General features: G+C 49.2%; 1 protein-coding gene across 1 annotated transcript in view; it reads left to right on the forward strand.

The window, feature by feature from the left end:
• park (E3 ubiquitin-protein ligase parkin) overlaps positions 1-14,469 on the forward strand; it is a 651,541-nt gene that overhangs the window by 486,273 nt on the left and 150,799 nt on the right. Inside the window, exon 9 of the mRNA XM_070529945.1 lies at positions 10,160-10,286. Coding sequence (XP_070386046.1) covers positions 10,160-10,286 — 127 coding nt within the window. The remainder of the gene's footprint in view (positions 1-10,159; positions 10,287-14,469) is intronic.

Below are 14,469 nucleotides of genomic sequence, written 5' to 3' on the forward strand. Positions count from 1 at the left end.
CGCGGTGCCAGGTAGTTTGGTGCCGTAATGGAAAATTAAGAGGTAATAGAAAATTTAGAGAGACTGCGTTTTTCTGAAGAGTTCGGCGTTGCTCCCTACATGTACGAGCCGATTGCAAAGAGCCGGCCTCTCGAAGAAGCAAACGATGCTGGTGCGAGCAGTGCTTTCGACGTGAACGAAAGCAAAGTCTTGGGATCTCCTCGTGTTGGAAATGCTCTTTGGTGAGTATGTTTTTTGCAAAGCGATCTAGTGATCTCGCCGATCTTTCGCAGATCTAGTGAGCTCGGTTCCGGTCAAACAACTGCAGTGTTCTGTTCCTGCATGCCTCCTCGTGGAACGTAAGCGGGGATGTGATCTTCGGCATTTGTGCGCTGTCCAAAGCTGTCGGCAACCTACAAAGACGGTTCAAACGCGTGAAAAGCTTCCCGGTTCATGCAGTACGTGTAGTGACCTTCATCTGTGCGCCATCCGCACTGCTCGTAACCGAAGTCGTAAAGGCGGCGAATTCCGTCGGCTACGTGAGACGGTCGGTTTCTCGCTGTGCGCGAGAGACGGGGGGAGCGTAGCGTCCTGGCGTGCGCCGGCTTTCCAGCACATGCAAACTCTACATTTGCACTGCGTTATGGTAGCTGCGTGCAGGCTGTTTTACAACAAACGTGCAAATAGAAAATTCGCGGCGCTTTGCGACGAAACCTGCGTCGAGGGCGGGAAATAAACATGCACCTTCCGTTCAGCGTGCTAACATGAAGGAGCTCGCAGTAAATCAAAATCCAGGTTTGGGCGAGTTCGTGTATTCATAAGTCCTTCCAACACCAGTTATCATCAGTCAGTCCGCACTCGGGCCGTCTTTGTTTTCGTTGCTCCGATCTTTTCGCGCTGCGTTTAGAAAGCCTGCTAGTGGAAATTCTGGTGATAATCGTCGTCACGGAAGTGCTTGGAGCACAGCAGTGTTGTTCTTGAGGGCTTGAAATTCTTTCGCTTTACAGCAGCCTCCCACTTCCTTAAAAGCTTCTTGTCTTCTGGGAAGCAATGGAAGACAACATCGTCGCGGCCGCTGGTGTTCGTGCAACCGTAGGCTGCACAGAAAGACGGCATGATCGGCCCACCACATCAGTTGATGCTGCGCACGTTGACCACCACTCTACATACACACAGGCGCACCAACAAAGAAATGCAGGGTCAATCGAAGCAGATTACGACGGCACGCACGCAGAAACAAGCATGGTCAGGCACGGTCGCGCAGGCTGCGAAGGAGCAAAACACTAAAGTTGACGTCACAACACCGCGGTTTCCGGTCTCCGCTCGCATCGTCAGCGTCAGCAGCAGCGCGCGGCATTCGACGGGGGGCGGAGCTACAGCGCAATTTCAACCGACGATTACGTCGCTCCTATTTGAAAAAAAAAACCCAAATTTGACCTACATGGTTTATAAGGTTCCCGCATCCGTATATGAGCGTCTTATTGAATTCGACAGACTCTTCAACTTCCCTTTAATATTTAATACACGGAGGTCATTGGTTTTGCGACGAAGGAGTCAAGGCGGAGTGGCAGATGTGACGCTATTTAGTGCTGTATTACGATGTACTTTCTCTAATGTATTAAAAGCGCTGTTCCAGTTGTAGCGAACTTTATCGATAAATATATGGTCAAACCGTATGCGCACCGTGCACCCGTTGTTCCTAACCCTCTCAGACGCTTTCCAAAGTTTTTTGCGGATATTCCGGGCACGTAGTGAAAAATCTTCCGAAATACGGTAATCGGCTTCCTTTAGCTTGTGAACACTTTTTAACACCGAAACTTTCTCCCGATATTCCAGAAGTTTTATAATCACGGGTCGCGGACGATCACGTGAAGGCCTTCCAAGACGATGGCATCTTTCTGTTTGAGGACAGCTCATTTTAAGTTTATCCTCAAATGATTTTGCGATGTCTGAGGACAGGCGTTCATTATCTTCATCGGAGGATTCTGGCAGACCGTGTAAGATTAAATTGTTCCTTCGAGCACGGCTTTCTAATTCATCATTTTAGTTGAAAGGTGAATTTCGTTTGTTAGACGTGCGAGTTCACTGTTAAGGCTGCCGCTTGGGACGGCAGGCTTATGTTACGAGGACTCCAGAGCGGCCAGACGCGATTCGATAGTCTCAAAACGTTTATTAACAGATTGTTGAAAGTGTTTAATTTCGGCGATATCCTCAGCAAACCTTTTCTGTGCGTTCAAGAGCTCAGCGAGCATTTCAGACACCGATGGTTGATCGTCAAAACCTTGCGAAAGCTCGGATATTTTTGGAAGCGAGGACCAGGATTGCTTTCAACGTCACCACTCTGTAACAATCTACTAATACAAACAGCCAGCTGCGAGTACAAAGAAATATAAGCAAAGCATCTGCGAGAATGGTGTGGGCGAGGGAGCAGCAGTAAGAATCGATCATCAGAGCGAATGCAGCGGGCATTCTGAACGTAACATACCTGCGTAAGAAATAGGCAGCGGGTAAGCATGATGCTCGTACTGCTGCCACCTTGCCCACTGAAGAAGGAAATCGTTGACGTCGTGGGACTGGGCTTGATTGTGAATGGATGGTTCAGTGTGCCAGCTATGCCCGGGTCCCGGGCACGTGTGGTGGCGGTCAGATCAAGAGAGTCACCCGGAAGGGGGATAGGACAGTTCGTACAGCTGCCAGCGGAATCACCCAGGGATCTTGACGATGGCGGCGAGTGCACGAGAGCTGTGATGTCAGGAGAGATGACCGCAGCACATTCGAAGTGGCAACAAGCGAGGAAGGCGATCTGCGTAAGAAATAGGCAGCGGGTAAGCATGATGCTCGTACTGCTGCCACCTTGCCCACTGAAGAAGGAAATCGTTGACGTCATGGGACTGGGCTTGATTGTGAATGGATGGTTCAGTGTGCCAGCTATGCCCGGGTCCCGGGCACGTGTGGTGGCGGTCAGATCAAGAGAGTCACCCGGAAGGGGGATAGGACAGTTCGTACAGCTGCCAGCGGAATCACCCAGGGATCTTGACGATGGCGGCGAGTGCACGAGAGCTGTGATGTCAGGAGAGATGACCGCAGCACATTCGAAGTGGCAACAAGCGAGGAAGGCGATCTGCGTAAGAAATAGGCAGCGGGTAAGCATGATGCTCGTACTGCTGCCACCTTGCCCACTGAAGAAGGAAATCGTTGACGTCATGGGACTGGGCTTGATTGTGAATGGATGGTTCAGTGTGCCAGCGATGCCCGGGTCCCGGGCACGTGTGGTGGCGGTCAGATCAAGAGAGTCACCCGGAAGGGGGATAGGACAGTTCGTACAGCTGCCAGCGGAATCACCCAGGGATCTTGACGATGGCGGCGAGTGCACGAGAGCTGTGATGTCAGGAGAGATGACCGCAGCACATTCGAAGTGGCAACAAGCGAGGAAGGCGATCTGCGTACGAAATAGGCAGCGGGTAAGCATGATGCTCGTACTGCTGCCACCTTGCCCACTGAAGAAGGAAATCGTTGACGTCATGGGACTGGGCTTGATTGTGAATGGATGGTTCAGTGTGCCAGCTATGCCCGGGTCCCGGGCACGTGTGGTGGCGGTCAGATCAAGAGAGTCACCCGGAAGGGGGATAGGACAGTTCGTACAGCTGCCAGCGGAATCACCCAGGGATCTTGACGATGGCGGCGAGTGCACGAGAGCTGTGATGTCAGGAGAGATGACCGCAGCACATTCGAAGTGGCAACAAGCGAGGAAGGCGATCTGCGTAAGAAATAGGCAGCGGGTAAGCATGATGCTCGTACTGCTGCCACCTTGCCCACTGAAGAAGGAAATCGTTGACGTCATGGGACTGGGCTTGATTGTGAATGGATGGTTCAGTGTGCCAGCTATGCCCGGGTCCCGGGCACGTGTGGTGGCGGTCAGATCAAGAGAGTCACCCGGAAGGGGGATAGGACAGTTCGTACAGCTGCCAGCGGAATCACCCAGGGATCTTGACGATGGCGGCGAGTGCACGAGAGCTGTGATGTCAGGAGAGATGACCGCAGCACATTCGAAGTGGCAACAAGCGAGGAAGGCGATCTGCTTAAGAAATACGCAGCGGGGGAGCATGATGCTCCTGCTGCTGCCAGCTTGCCCACTGAAGAAGGAAATCGTTGACGTCATGGGACTGGGCTTGATTGTGAATGGATGGTTCAGTGTGCCAGCTATGCCCGGGTCCCGGGCACGTGTGGTGGCGGTCAGATCAAGAGAGTCACCCGGAAGGGGGATAGGGCAGTTCGTACAGCTGCCAGCGGAATCACCCAGGGATCTTGACGATGGCGGCGAGTGCACGAGAGCTGTGATGTCAGGAGAGATGACCGCAGCACATTCGAAGTGGCAACAAGCGAGGAAGGCGATCTGCTTAAGAAATAGGCAGCGGGGGAGCATGATGCTCGTACTGCTGCCACCTTGCCCACTGAAGAAGGAAATCGTTGACGTCATGGGACTGGGCTTGATTGTGAATGGATGGTTCAGTGTGCCAGCTATGCCCGGGTCCCGGGCACGTGTGGTGGCGGTCAGATCAAGAGAGTCACCCGGAAGGGGATAGGACAGTTCGTACAGCTGCCAGCGGAATCACCCAGGGATCTTGACGATGGCGGCGAGTGCACGAGAGCTGTGATGTCAGGAGAGATGACCGCAGCACATTCGAAGTGGCAACAAGCGAGGAAGGCGATCTGCTTAAGAAATAGGCAGCGGGGGAGCATGATGCTCGTACTGCTGCCACCTTGCCCACTGAAGAAGGAAATCGTTGACGTCATGGGACTGGGCTTGATTGTGAATGGATGGTTCAGTGTGCCAGCTATGCCCGGGTCCCGGGCACGTGTGGTGGCGGTCAGATCAAGAGAGTCACCCGGAAGGGGGATAGGACAGTTCGTACAGCTGCCAGCGGAATCACCCAGGGATCTTGACGATGGCGGCGAGTGCACGAGAGCTGTGATGTCAGGAGAGATGACCGCAGCACATTCGAAGTGGCAACAAGCGAGGAAGGCGATCTGCTTAAGAAATACGCAGCGGGGGAGCATGATGCTCGTGCTGCTGCCACCTTGCCCACTATAGGCATATAGTTTTTTTGGATTTCTGTTGTCGCATGGTTCGAAAGGTGAAGGTGGCATGGATTACTTTATGATTGCTTACCTCACGTAGGTAAGGTATGGATTATAGACTGTCAAGATGGCTGGTTAGTATAAGGTCGAGTGCATTAGATGTGTCTTTTGTAACTCGCGTAGGCTCTAGGACAAGTTGAGTTAGACTGAAATTAAGACACACATTAAGAAATTCTTTAGCAGCATCATTCCCTATAATTAAAGCACTATTGTTAGTCCAGTTGATTTGAGGAAAATAAAAGTCACCAAAAAGCAGGATCTCTGCGTTAGGGTGTTTTTCGCCAATTTCGCTCAAGATAGTATTAACTTCATGCGAAAAATCAGGAGTGTTATGTGGTGGTCTGTAACAAACGCCCAAGCGAACAGTCCGTGGTGAAGTGCAGCAGATTAGCCATGTTATTTCCAAGGCAGTCTCAATTGTTGCAAGAGAGCACGATAAATGATGATGCGCGGCGCTTAGCACACCACCACCTCGTGAGACTTCGTGGTGTTTTCGGCAAGGGTGGAAATTCGGAAGGTCAGCAAGCTCATCGGTATCGGTAATATCGGTATCGGTTACGCATAGGATAAACACTGGTGATGCTGTTCCCATTCACCGCCGAGCGTATCGAGTGTCCACAGCATGCAAGTTATTCATCAGGAAGTAAACAAGATGCTCCCCTGAGGCATTGTTGAGTCCTCGTCGAGTCCTTGGGCGTCGCCGGTCGGGCTCGTCAAATAGAAAGATGGCACACGGCGTTTCTGCGTCGATTACCACCACCTAAACCGAATTATTAAAAAGGACGTTTACCCTTTACCACGAATCAGTGACGCTCTTGATCTTCTTCACGGTTCCAAATACTTTTCGTCCATCGACCTTCGATCTGGTTATTATGATCTGGTTATGAACAAGACCAAGAAAAGACCGCTCTCGTCACTCCAGATGGCATCTACCCATTCAAAGTTATGCCGTTCGGTTTATGCAATGCCTCCGCCACGCTCGAACGGATGATTAACTCTCTGCTTCAAGGTTTCAAATGGTCAACTTGCCTTTGTTGTTGATTGCTGACGACGTCCTTGTGTTTTCTCCTACATTTTACACGCACCTTGAGCCCGTCGAAGCTATCCTTGACGTCTTCCGCAAGGCTGGGCTCCAATTACACTCATCGAAGTGCCACTTCGGGCGCCGAGAGATTACAGTGCTAGGCCATCTCGTCGATGCATCCGGAGTGCAACCCGACCTGTAGAAGGTTCGAGCAGTAATGGCGTTTCCTGTACCTCGGTCTGTCAAACACTTCCGGAGTTTTGTGGGGCTCTGTTCTTATTTCCAACGATTCGTGAAAGGTTTCGCAGCAATCGCTCGACCACTCACTGAACTTCTGAAGAAAGACGTGCCTTTTATGTAGGGTTCCCCTCAGGCTACCGCATTTTCACGCCTTATCACGATTCTCACCAATCCACCGGTCTTGGCCCGTTTTGACCCGTCCGCACCTACAGAGGTCCGAACTGATGCCAGTGGTTATGAGATCGGCGCCGTCTTATCGCAACGCCCACACGGACACGACTGCATTATAGCCTACGCTTGCCAGCTCCTGAGAACTACAGAGCGCATCTATTCCATTACCGAGCGCGAATATCTTGCTCTAGTCTGGGCTGTTTCAAAGTTCCGCCCATATTTATATGGCAAGCACTTCTCAGTAATCACATACCATCATGCACTCTGTTGGCTTTCATCGCTCAAGGATCCTACTGGCTGGCTCAGTCGTTGGGCACTCCGACTACAAGAATACCCCTACACAGCGACTTACAACTCCGGACGCCAACACCAGGACGAAGATTGCCTCTGTCGCTACCCCGCACCTCTACCACAATGCTATGCGAAGTACGAGTCAGTAAGACGAGCAACTATTTACACGTTATATTTACAACAGTGGTTACAGTGCTGACCGGTTAGATTCACAGAACCGAGCCCAGTTCGTTCTTCCTACTCTTTTCTCGAGTCATGGCGCCCACGCGCCTCGTTCAAACAATCAAATACCACACGCGTGTAGCAATATCATCAGTCGGCCAGGTTTCAGTTAGCAAATTACTGTCAGACGACAACACGATGTTAGACAGAATATTGCGTGCATTGGAAAAGATTACGGAAAAGTAAAGGTTAGTTCGTGTTGATACTGTAGGGCAAGGGGCTTTCCCGCGTCGAGTTGGCTGCGATTGCAATTCTTTCACACTCTTTGTGCGTTCCTAAAAAACATAGCACTTATTACCCATGAAGAGAGTTTTAATGTACTGGGAGTAAGGTGCCGATTTGCTTTTTGCGAATGCAACAAAGTGTCTGCGGGCAAATTGAACAGGACGTGTAAAATCCTCGCCAACGCTGAAGTTCGCTCTTCAAATTTGCGGCCGTTAGCAAGAACATGATCTTTTGTTTTATGAAACGTGAACTTCACTATTATGGGGTGGATGCGATCAGCTGCACGATTGCCCAAGCGTGGCGCGCGCTCGATTACTTTCGGGGCTAGCGTGATGCTCATATGTTTGCGTAAGTGGTCAATGATTACATCCTCCGACTGCGCGAATGACTCTGACCCTGTAATGAGTGTAACGGTGTAACGAGTGTAACGGTGTAACGAGTGGCTAATGTAACTTAACCCGCGTAAGTGTAAATATTTGTCCATTCACCGTCGCCGTAATTCTCTCCTATTTCCTTATGTAATATCTGAAGTTCCGGTAGAACTAGTTCATTCATACAAGTATTTAGGAGTAACAATTTCGAGCGATCTTTCCTGGAATCCTCATGTTACTAACCTAATATCATCCGCGAACAGGACTTTAGGATTTTTAAAACGCTATCTGCATCACGCTCCTCAACATGTAAAATTGTTAGCCTACAAATCATTTGTCAGGTCAAAACTAGAATTTGCATCGCCTATTTGGAATCCTCATCAGGCATACCTAATTAATGATCTTGAATCTGTACAAAATCGCGCCGCTCGTTTCATCCACTCATCATATTCCTTTGACATCAGCGTTTCCTCCTTAAAAACTGCATCCGCATTATCCCCCTTATCGCTCCGTCGTCGCATTGCTAGCCTATCTTTATTTCACAAATTCTTTCATAGCCATATGCGCATCCCACCTTATATCCTTCCTCCTACACGCATATCTCACCGCACCAGCCATCAGCTACAGGTTGCTCGTCCACGCTCACGCACTGTCACGTTTTCAAATTCTTTTTGTCTTCGCACAGCTGCAGACTGGAACCGCCTTCCTAACGACGTTGCTGTCATTATGTGCCCATCCAAGTTCATCGAAAATGTAAAAAACTTCCTGTTATTGTGACTATGTATTTTTATTCTTGCCACCCCTTATGTAACGCTCCATTTATTGGAGCCTTTAAGGTAATAAAATGAAATGAAATGAAAAAAAGACTCATCAATACCATAAAAATTTAGATTTTTTCGCCGAGAATAGTTTTCGGCATCATCAACACGCGCTTCCAGCCTCTGTATTGTGTGTTCTTCGCGGACAGCATCACTCTTCATGGTTTCTATATCAGAACGCAAGCGTGGGTCAGACACCTACAGGGTCCACCCTGTGGAAGTCTCATCCATGCTCTTAGGACGAAGGAACGACAACACACTACTGCAAACAACCACAAGAGGATTTATTGCGCATTTCATGCACTAATGCCTGCTAGCGAAATTGCGGCGTGGACTGGAACACTAATTGTCAACCACTGCGCTGGCTGCTGCATCTAGACGGTGGCCATACAGTGCCGTGCTGCCTATCGACATTCATTCTGCCAATTGCTGCCACAGTGTGCCATCACAGCTGACCGGACATTTCGTCAAAGCCTCATTTCTGGTGATTTTGCTGGCGTAGCGGAACGTTTAAGGAGTGTGGGATGTAAGAATCCCTGTCCCAAAGCGGTCTCCTGCGCGGCAAACGTTGAGGGCAGCCAAGCCAAGCAAATTTTGGACGAGGGCGAGTCTCCTTCACACGGTTTGCACAAGGAGTGGAAGCACTATCAGCACTACCGGGCATGTCATGTGAGATCCCTACAACATTGCCCGAGGGTCTTTGGTCACCACCAAGCGGCGAGCGCGGAAAGTTTTGCTCCCTTTTCTGTTTTCGTGCACGTGGTTAGTCAACCACGCTTTTGCATGCCAGTCAGCCGCATTTGCCCTTACGCCGGCTGGTAATTTGGAAGTCCTTCTTTGTCGAGCATATTATTATCTTCGAAGGAACCCTCAGTGAAATGAAGCATAGCTGACCTGCCCAAAGTGTTAGTTGCAATCGTACTAAAGTCTTTCTGAGTGTATGTCTGGTTGTTCATTGTTTCCTCGAGCTTGTGCCGGACCGTGGTGTAGGGGAATGTGTAAACTACAGTGTGTAGTGTCCCCATTATGCCTTGCAAACTACTGTAGTCAACAACATCAGAGTCACTATCTGTCTATAGTTCTGAGGACACTGCCATCACTGTCAATGCTTTATGCAGAAGCAAATCGTCTTCCGAGCTTGACAACTCAATAAAACAAAAGCAGCGCTTTCGCGACGGGCGCGGCAACACGGGACTGGAAGCCTCCATTTTAATATCCCTACTGGGCGAACGTAGATGAACGGACTCAGTAGGCCCGTTAGCAGTCAAAGAGGGAACTCGCCACAACGTCAAAATAGATTGCACCAGCCCACCTCATTAGTGGCACTTAGAGTGCCCAAGCATATGGATAAGACAGACTTGTCCTGGCATTTATTGCAAAAAAAAATTATCACAGCGTAGGACACAACCGTGGCGCTTAACGGGTTAAAAGCCAGTTGCTTTTCTAATTGGTCATCGAGAATTCCTTTTATGGAAGAACAGTTGTGTACAAGTGGTTTTTCTTTGCACATTATATTCCACCACGGCAAGGAACACCATGTACACCCTATCAGCATTTTTGTATGCTTTTCGTGCATGGGCTTGGTTCTATTTTGGTGGTAGCAGTGAAATTTGAGTGCATTGTGATGCGTGCACATTGTTGTGAGGGCAAAAGTAGTGCAGTAGGCCACTTTCATGCAGGCATCGGCTGGGCGGAGGTCCTTTGCTGCCGTGGCGCAAGGCAGCTCGTGGGATGAGGCCAGTCGACTGACCGTGCAGGCCACCACCAAGCCCTGCCCGAAGTGCCGGGCACCCACCGAGCGCAGTGGTGAGCACCAGGCGATTGGCTGCCATTTGTTCGAGGCTGGCTGCCCAAACATGCAACGCTGTTCTTGTCTTAGCACAACCACGGAATCTGCTGACTTTAGGGTAAAAGTCAAGAATAAAATTACGGTACCTTTAGTTAAATTGGCATGGATCTAGCAGAATATACCGCTGTGTACTTGTAGCAAGATTGGATGGAGGGGACCTAGAGTAAAGCCTTACTAACTCGAAGTCACGTCTTCCAATACATCAAGTAATTCAAAAGTTGTTGACAATGACGAGTGAAATCTCATTGGTACCATGTAGTTAGCATTCCTTAGCTCTTCAAGTGCCGTATCTACTCGCATAGTGATTGCACATTTTTTTCCTAAAAAAACGAAGGAAGGTTGGAGGGGGGGTTATTATGGGGGTAAATTTTATGGGAACATTTTTGAAACAGCGAAAATTAAAAAGTAAGACGTCAGTGATTTAAAAAATGCATAAGATAATTTATCTTTTCAGTAAAAATACACATACTATTTGCACACTCTAACAGCATTTTTATTGCACTTCACTATACATCGGAACCACCAGACCTGCCGTCCAGGTCGCTGACCGCATCATCCACATCGTGGATCCACAACATCTCGTCCTCACTGCCGCTTCTGGCCGCCTGCTGCTTTTTGCCACCTGTTTTTTTGATAAGCACGCTGTGTGCGTCTCTTTCCGCGACAGTGCGGTTCGTCGGCATTTCAAAGTTTATTGGGGTCTGCTCAGCGTTTATGATTTGGGAGTAGGTAAACCCTCTGCTCCCCAGCAGTCGTGCCGGCTGTGGAGCAGAGTGCGGGCTGTTCATTCTTCACCTGGACGCTCCCGTGTGCCGCGCTTGGCTGCACATTGCACGCGCACGCTCTCCTATAACGTCAGCTTAAAGCCCGTAAACTGCGTAAAGTAACTGTTGCAAAAAGCCAGTTGTAGTTGTTTTTCTCTCTCCAGTCTAGAAGGTGCCCTTGCTCTGGCACTGGCAGCAATGTTACGGTAACAACAGGCTGAGCATTATCGTTATCGCTCTTTGCGTCAGGTCCCAAGCGAACATGATAACGTGCAGCCTGTTCTTACTGCATGCTTACTGCCAGTGTTTGCCGTCAGCTTCTCAGTCATCAAAACCACCGCCCGTGTCGGTGTTCCACTGCGGCATGTTTGCTGCTAGCGTGGATGTGCAGCCTTCATAAGGTAGCTGCAGAATTTCGTTTAAGTTATCTCAGCGTTTCTCATGTGGCATTATTAGGTATTTACAACACATCGATGGGCATTAAAATTAAGTGCGCTTGCTTTAAACACATGTGCGAGAGCGAAAACATTCTAGCATCTCCGGAAAACACAGTAGCAAAGTTGGCGGTTTGATTATGATGTGAGGAGAAACAAAAATCCAAATTTTTTTAAGACCAAAGTTGGGGGCGCATTTATTTGCGAGTGCATTCGTTACGCAAGTATATACAGTATTCTACCCTGCAGACTCGTAGTTTAGAAATTAAGGTGGACTGGAAATATCTGCTTCCATTTGGTAACCCCAGTTCTGAGTCAACGTTGGCTCCTGACGCATTCCCATGTCACCTCTCAATTTCTCATTCGGTCCAACCTCACTTTATTAGTACTGTGAGTGCTGTTCAAGCGTTTTGTCGCTTTCTTCCATATATGCTTGCCATCATCCCGTGTCCTCTTGGCGGTCCCGCTTGGTTAAGCGAGGTTCCTGAAACTTGAAGAGGAAATCTAATTGGTCTGCATTATGCAACCGATCTGACAGAATGTTGGCACTTGGGCTGGCTGATTTGTCTTAGCCAAAAAGAAGTTGGACAAGTGCTATCGAAATGAAGGGGAATCATACACTTGATGCATTAAGGATGTCTTGGCACTTTGCCAATGGGCAAACAACACGACACTAGCAGAATGCCTTCTACCCCTGTCCAGGCAATCAGCCTCGTCTTCCCCGTTGCCTTTGACATATTAACGCGATAGCGTTAAGGAGCTCGTGTCGCAGAAAAGCCGGTGTCGTCGGCGTCGGTGTCGGCGTCGGCGTCAGCGTTTTTGCGGCGTTGACCGTGAGCGATAAATCACGGCAGGCACTCCATAAATAAAAAGCAACTTCCAAGATGGTCTGGGTGGGAATCGAACCAGGGTCTCCGGGGTGTTAGACGGAGACGCTACCACTCAGCCACGATTTCGATGCTTCCAAAAGGTACAAACGCGCCTCTAGTGAATGCGGTGTTGCCTTCGAAACGAGCCGTGGAAAGTTATACTGTGGTGTATATAGGTAATTATGAACATGTAACTTACAGAAGTCGCAATTACACGAGTAGCGAAGTGCGTTTCGATGCATTTCTTCTGCGCTTTCCGCACACGGAGAGCCATCTTGCGGCAAACACAGAAGAGCCCCTCCTCTCCATGTACGGCGCTGCCCCGACAGATGGCGCGCCACGCGCGCATTGGAGCTGTCGCGGTTCGGACTCTCTCCCCTGACAACGCTTCGCCTCGCTCCCTCCGCAGAATCAAGCGTCCTTCCTTTCTTTAGATCACTATCTCTCTATCTCTCTGCCCGTGCCGATCACGGCGTTTGGCTGGCGTGCATCATTTCCCCCTCAGGGATACCGAGTTCTTTGGTTCGCTCCGCTTGCTCAGGCGCACGTTTCGTTGCTGCGCCGAACGCCGCGTTGCTCGACCATATGGCTCGACGCTTACCGCGTCTGATGCGGGGCGCCTCGTAAGTGATGGCTGCCCTGTAGCCCATTGTCTTACACCCATTGGCGGGTCGACGGGAACGCTATCGCGTTCCACTCTTGAAGGCGAAGCTTAAGCGTCCTCCAATTTTTCGTTACTTAAAACCCCCTCTCAGTTTGTGACACTACTGTCGACGTCCAATAATTAAACCTTGACGGGAGCCGCGGAATAGATAGAATTGTACAGCTAGTTGAATTAAAATAACAGGCCGAAAAAATGACCCGACACACCGTTGTTTCATTTGGCAGTATTTATCTCATTTTAATGTGCCCTTGAACATAGCACACAGCTGACATTTATGGATTCACAGAAGAAAACAATGAGCACTGAAATCTAATGCACACCTCATTTTTTTGAAAAAAAAAAGGAAAATGTATCACGCCTTCAGCGTTGCCACGTTTACTTTCAGAAAAAGAAAGTTAATGTCTATCTTGGAGAGCTTTGTTTTGCTATGGAGCACAACATCCTACCCTCATTCTGGCTGGTTGCATTTGTTATTTATCATTTCTCAAACCACTCCATTATAATCACAAATGGAATAGTGACCCACACCTACACATTGGCAGTTGCGACGCTTGCAAGTGTTTAAAGTGCAGAAAACATTTCGTGTGTTTCGGCTGCCACTAGCTTAGCACTTTGGAATCACCTTATGTAACTGATGCCTGACAGTGACATGTCCTTGTCACCATCCTACATTCTGCTTCCATCTTGCAATGACAATGACAGTGGTGACACTGGCTTTAGCAGTAGGCCATTGTTAATGCCACGAACATGGTTTCAGTCTTCTATCTAGCTGATGCTAGGAGGTATCAGTCTTTTATCTGGTAATATCTGATTTCAGTCCACTGGCAATGTTCAGACAGGTTTTCTTGGAACAAAGGTGTGAACATCAGGTAATTATGGTAACCATTCACTGTAAGCTGCCGTTTTTCCTGCCGAAGGCAGGCTGAAAGTATATGTTTGTATAGTAAAACCTTGTTGATACGTAGTTGGTGGAGAACGTGTATCAGGTACGCACTAAGCGTTGTACTATTTTACTGATAATAGCAGATGAGTGGGTACAACCCTACCAGCAAAAAAAGGAAATATGTTACTTCTCACTCAAACACACGCAGACGAGTTTTATTTGCGAGCAGGCAGCAACAAAATCTGTGATTATCACTTGCCACATTAGCCGCCTTGCAGCGATGACGGCACCCTCAAACTCCGCAAGGCTGCGAGTCAGTTTCTTCATCAGGTCCCACTTCTCTGCGAACGCCCTCGTGATGGTCAACGCACTAGCCACGTCGCATACGGAAGGGCCATCATCTACCTTGTCATCCATGACAATGACGTGGAAGTGCTAGAAGCTATCGGAGCAGGAAACACGTCATGGCTACCATGTTTTGACATCGCTATTGGGGAAGACTGCGCGTCGGGAACGGTGTATGCGC

This window comes from Dermacentor albipictus, unplaced genomic scaffold (genome assembly GCF_038994185.2).
Source record: "Dermacentor albipictus isolate Rhodes 1998 colony unplaced genomic scaffold, USDA_Dalb.pri_finalv2 scaffold_36, whole genome shotgun sequence".
Classification (NCBI taxonomy): Eukaryota; Metazoa; Arthropoda; class Arachnida; order Ixodida; family Ixodidae; genus Dermacentor; species Dermacentor albipictus.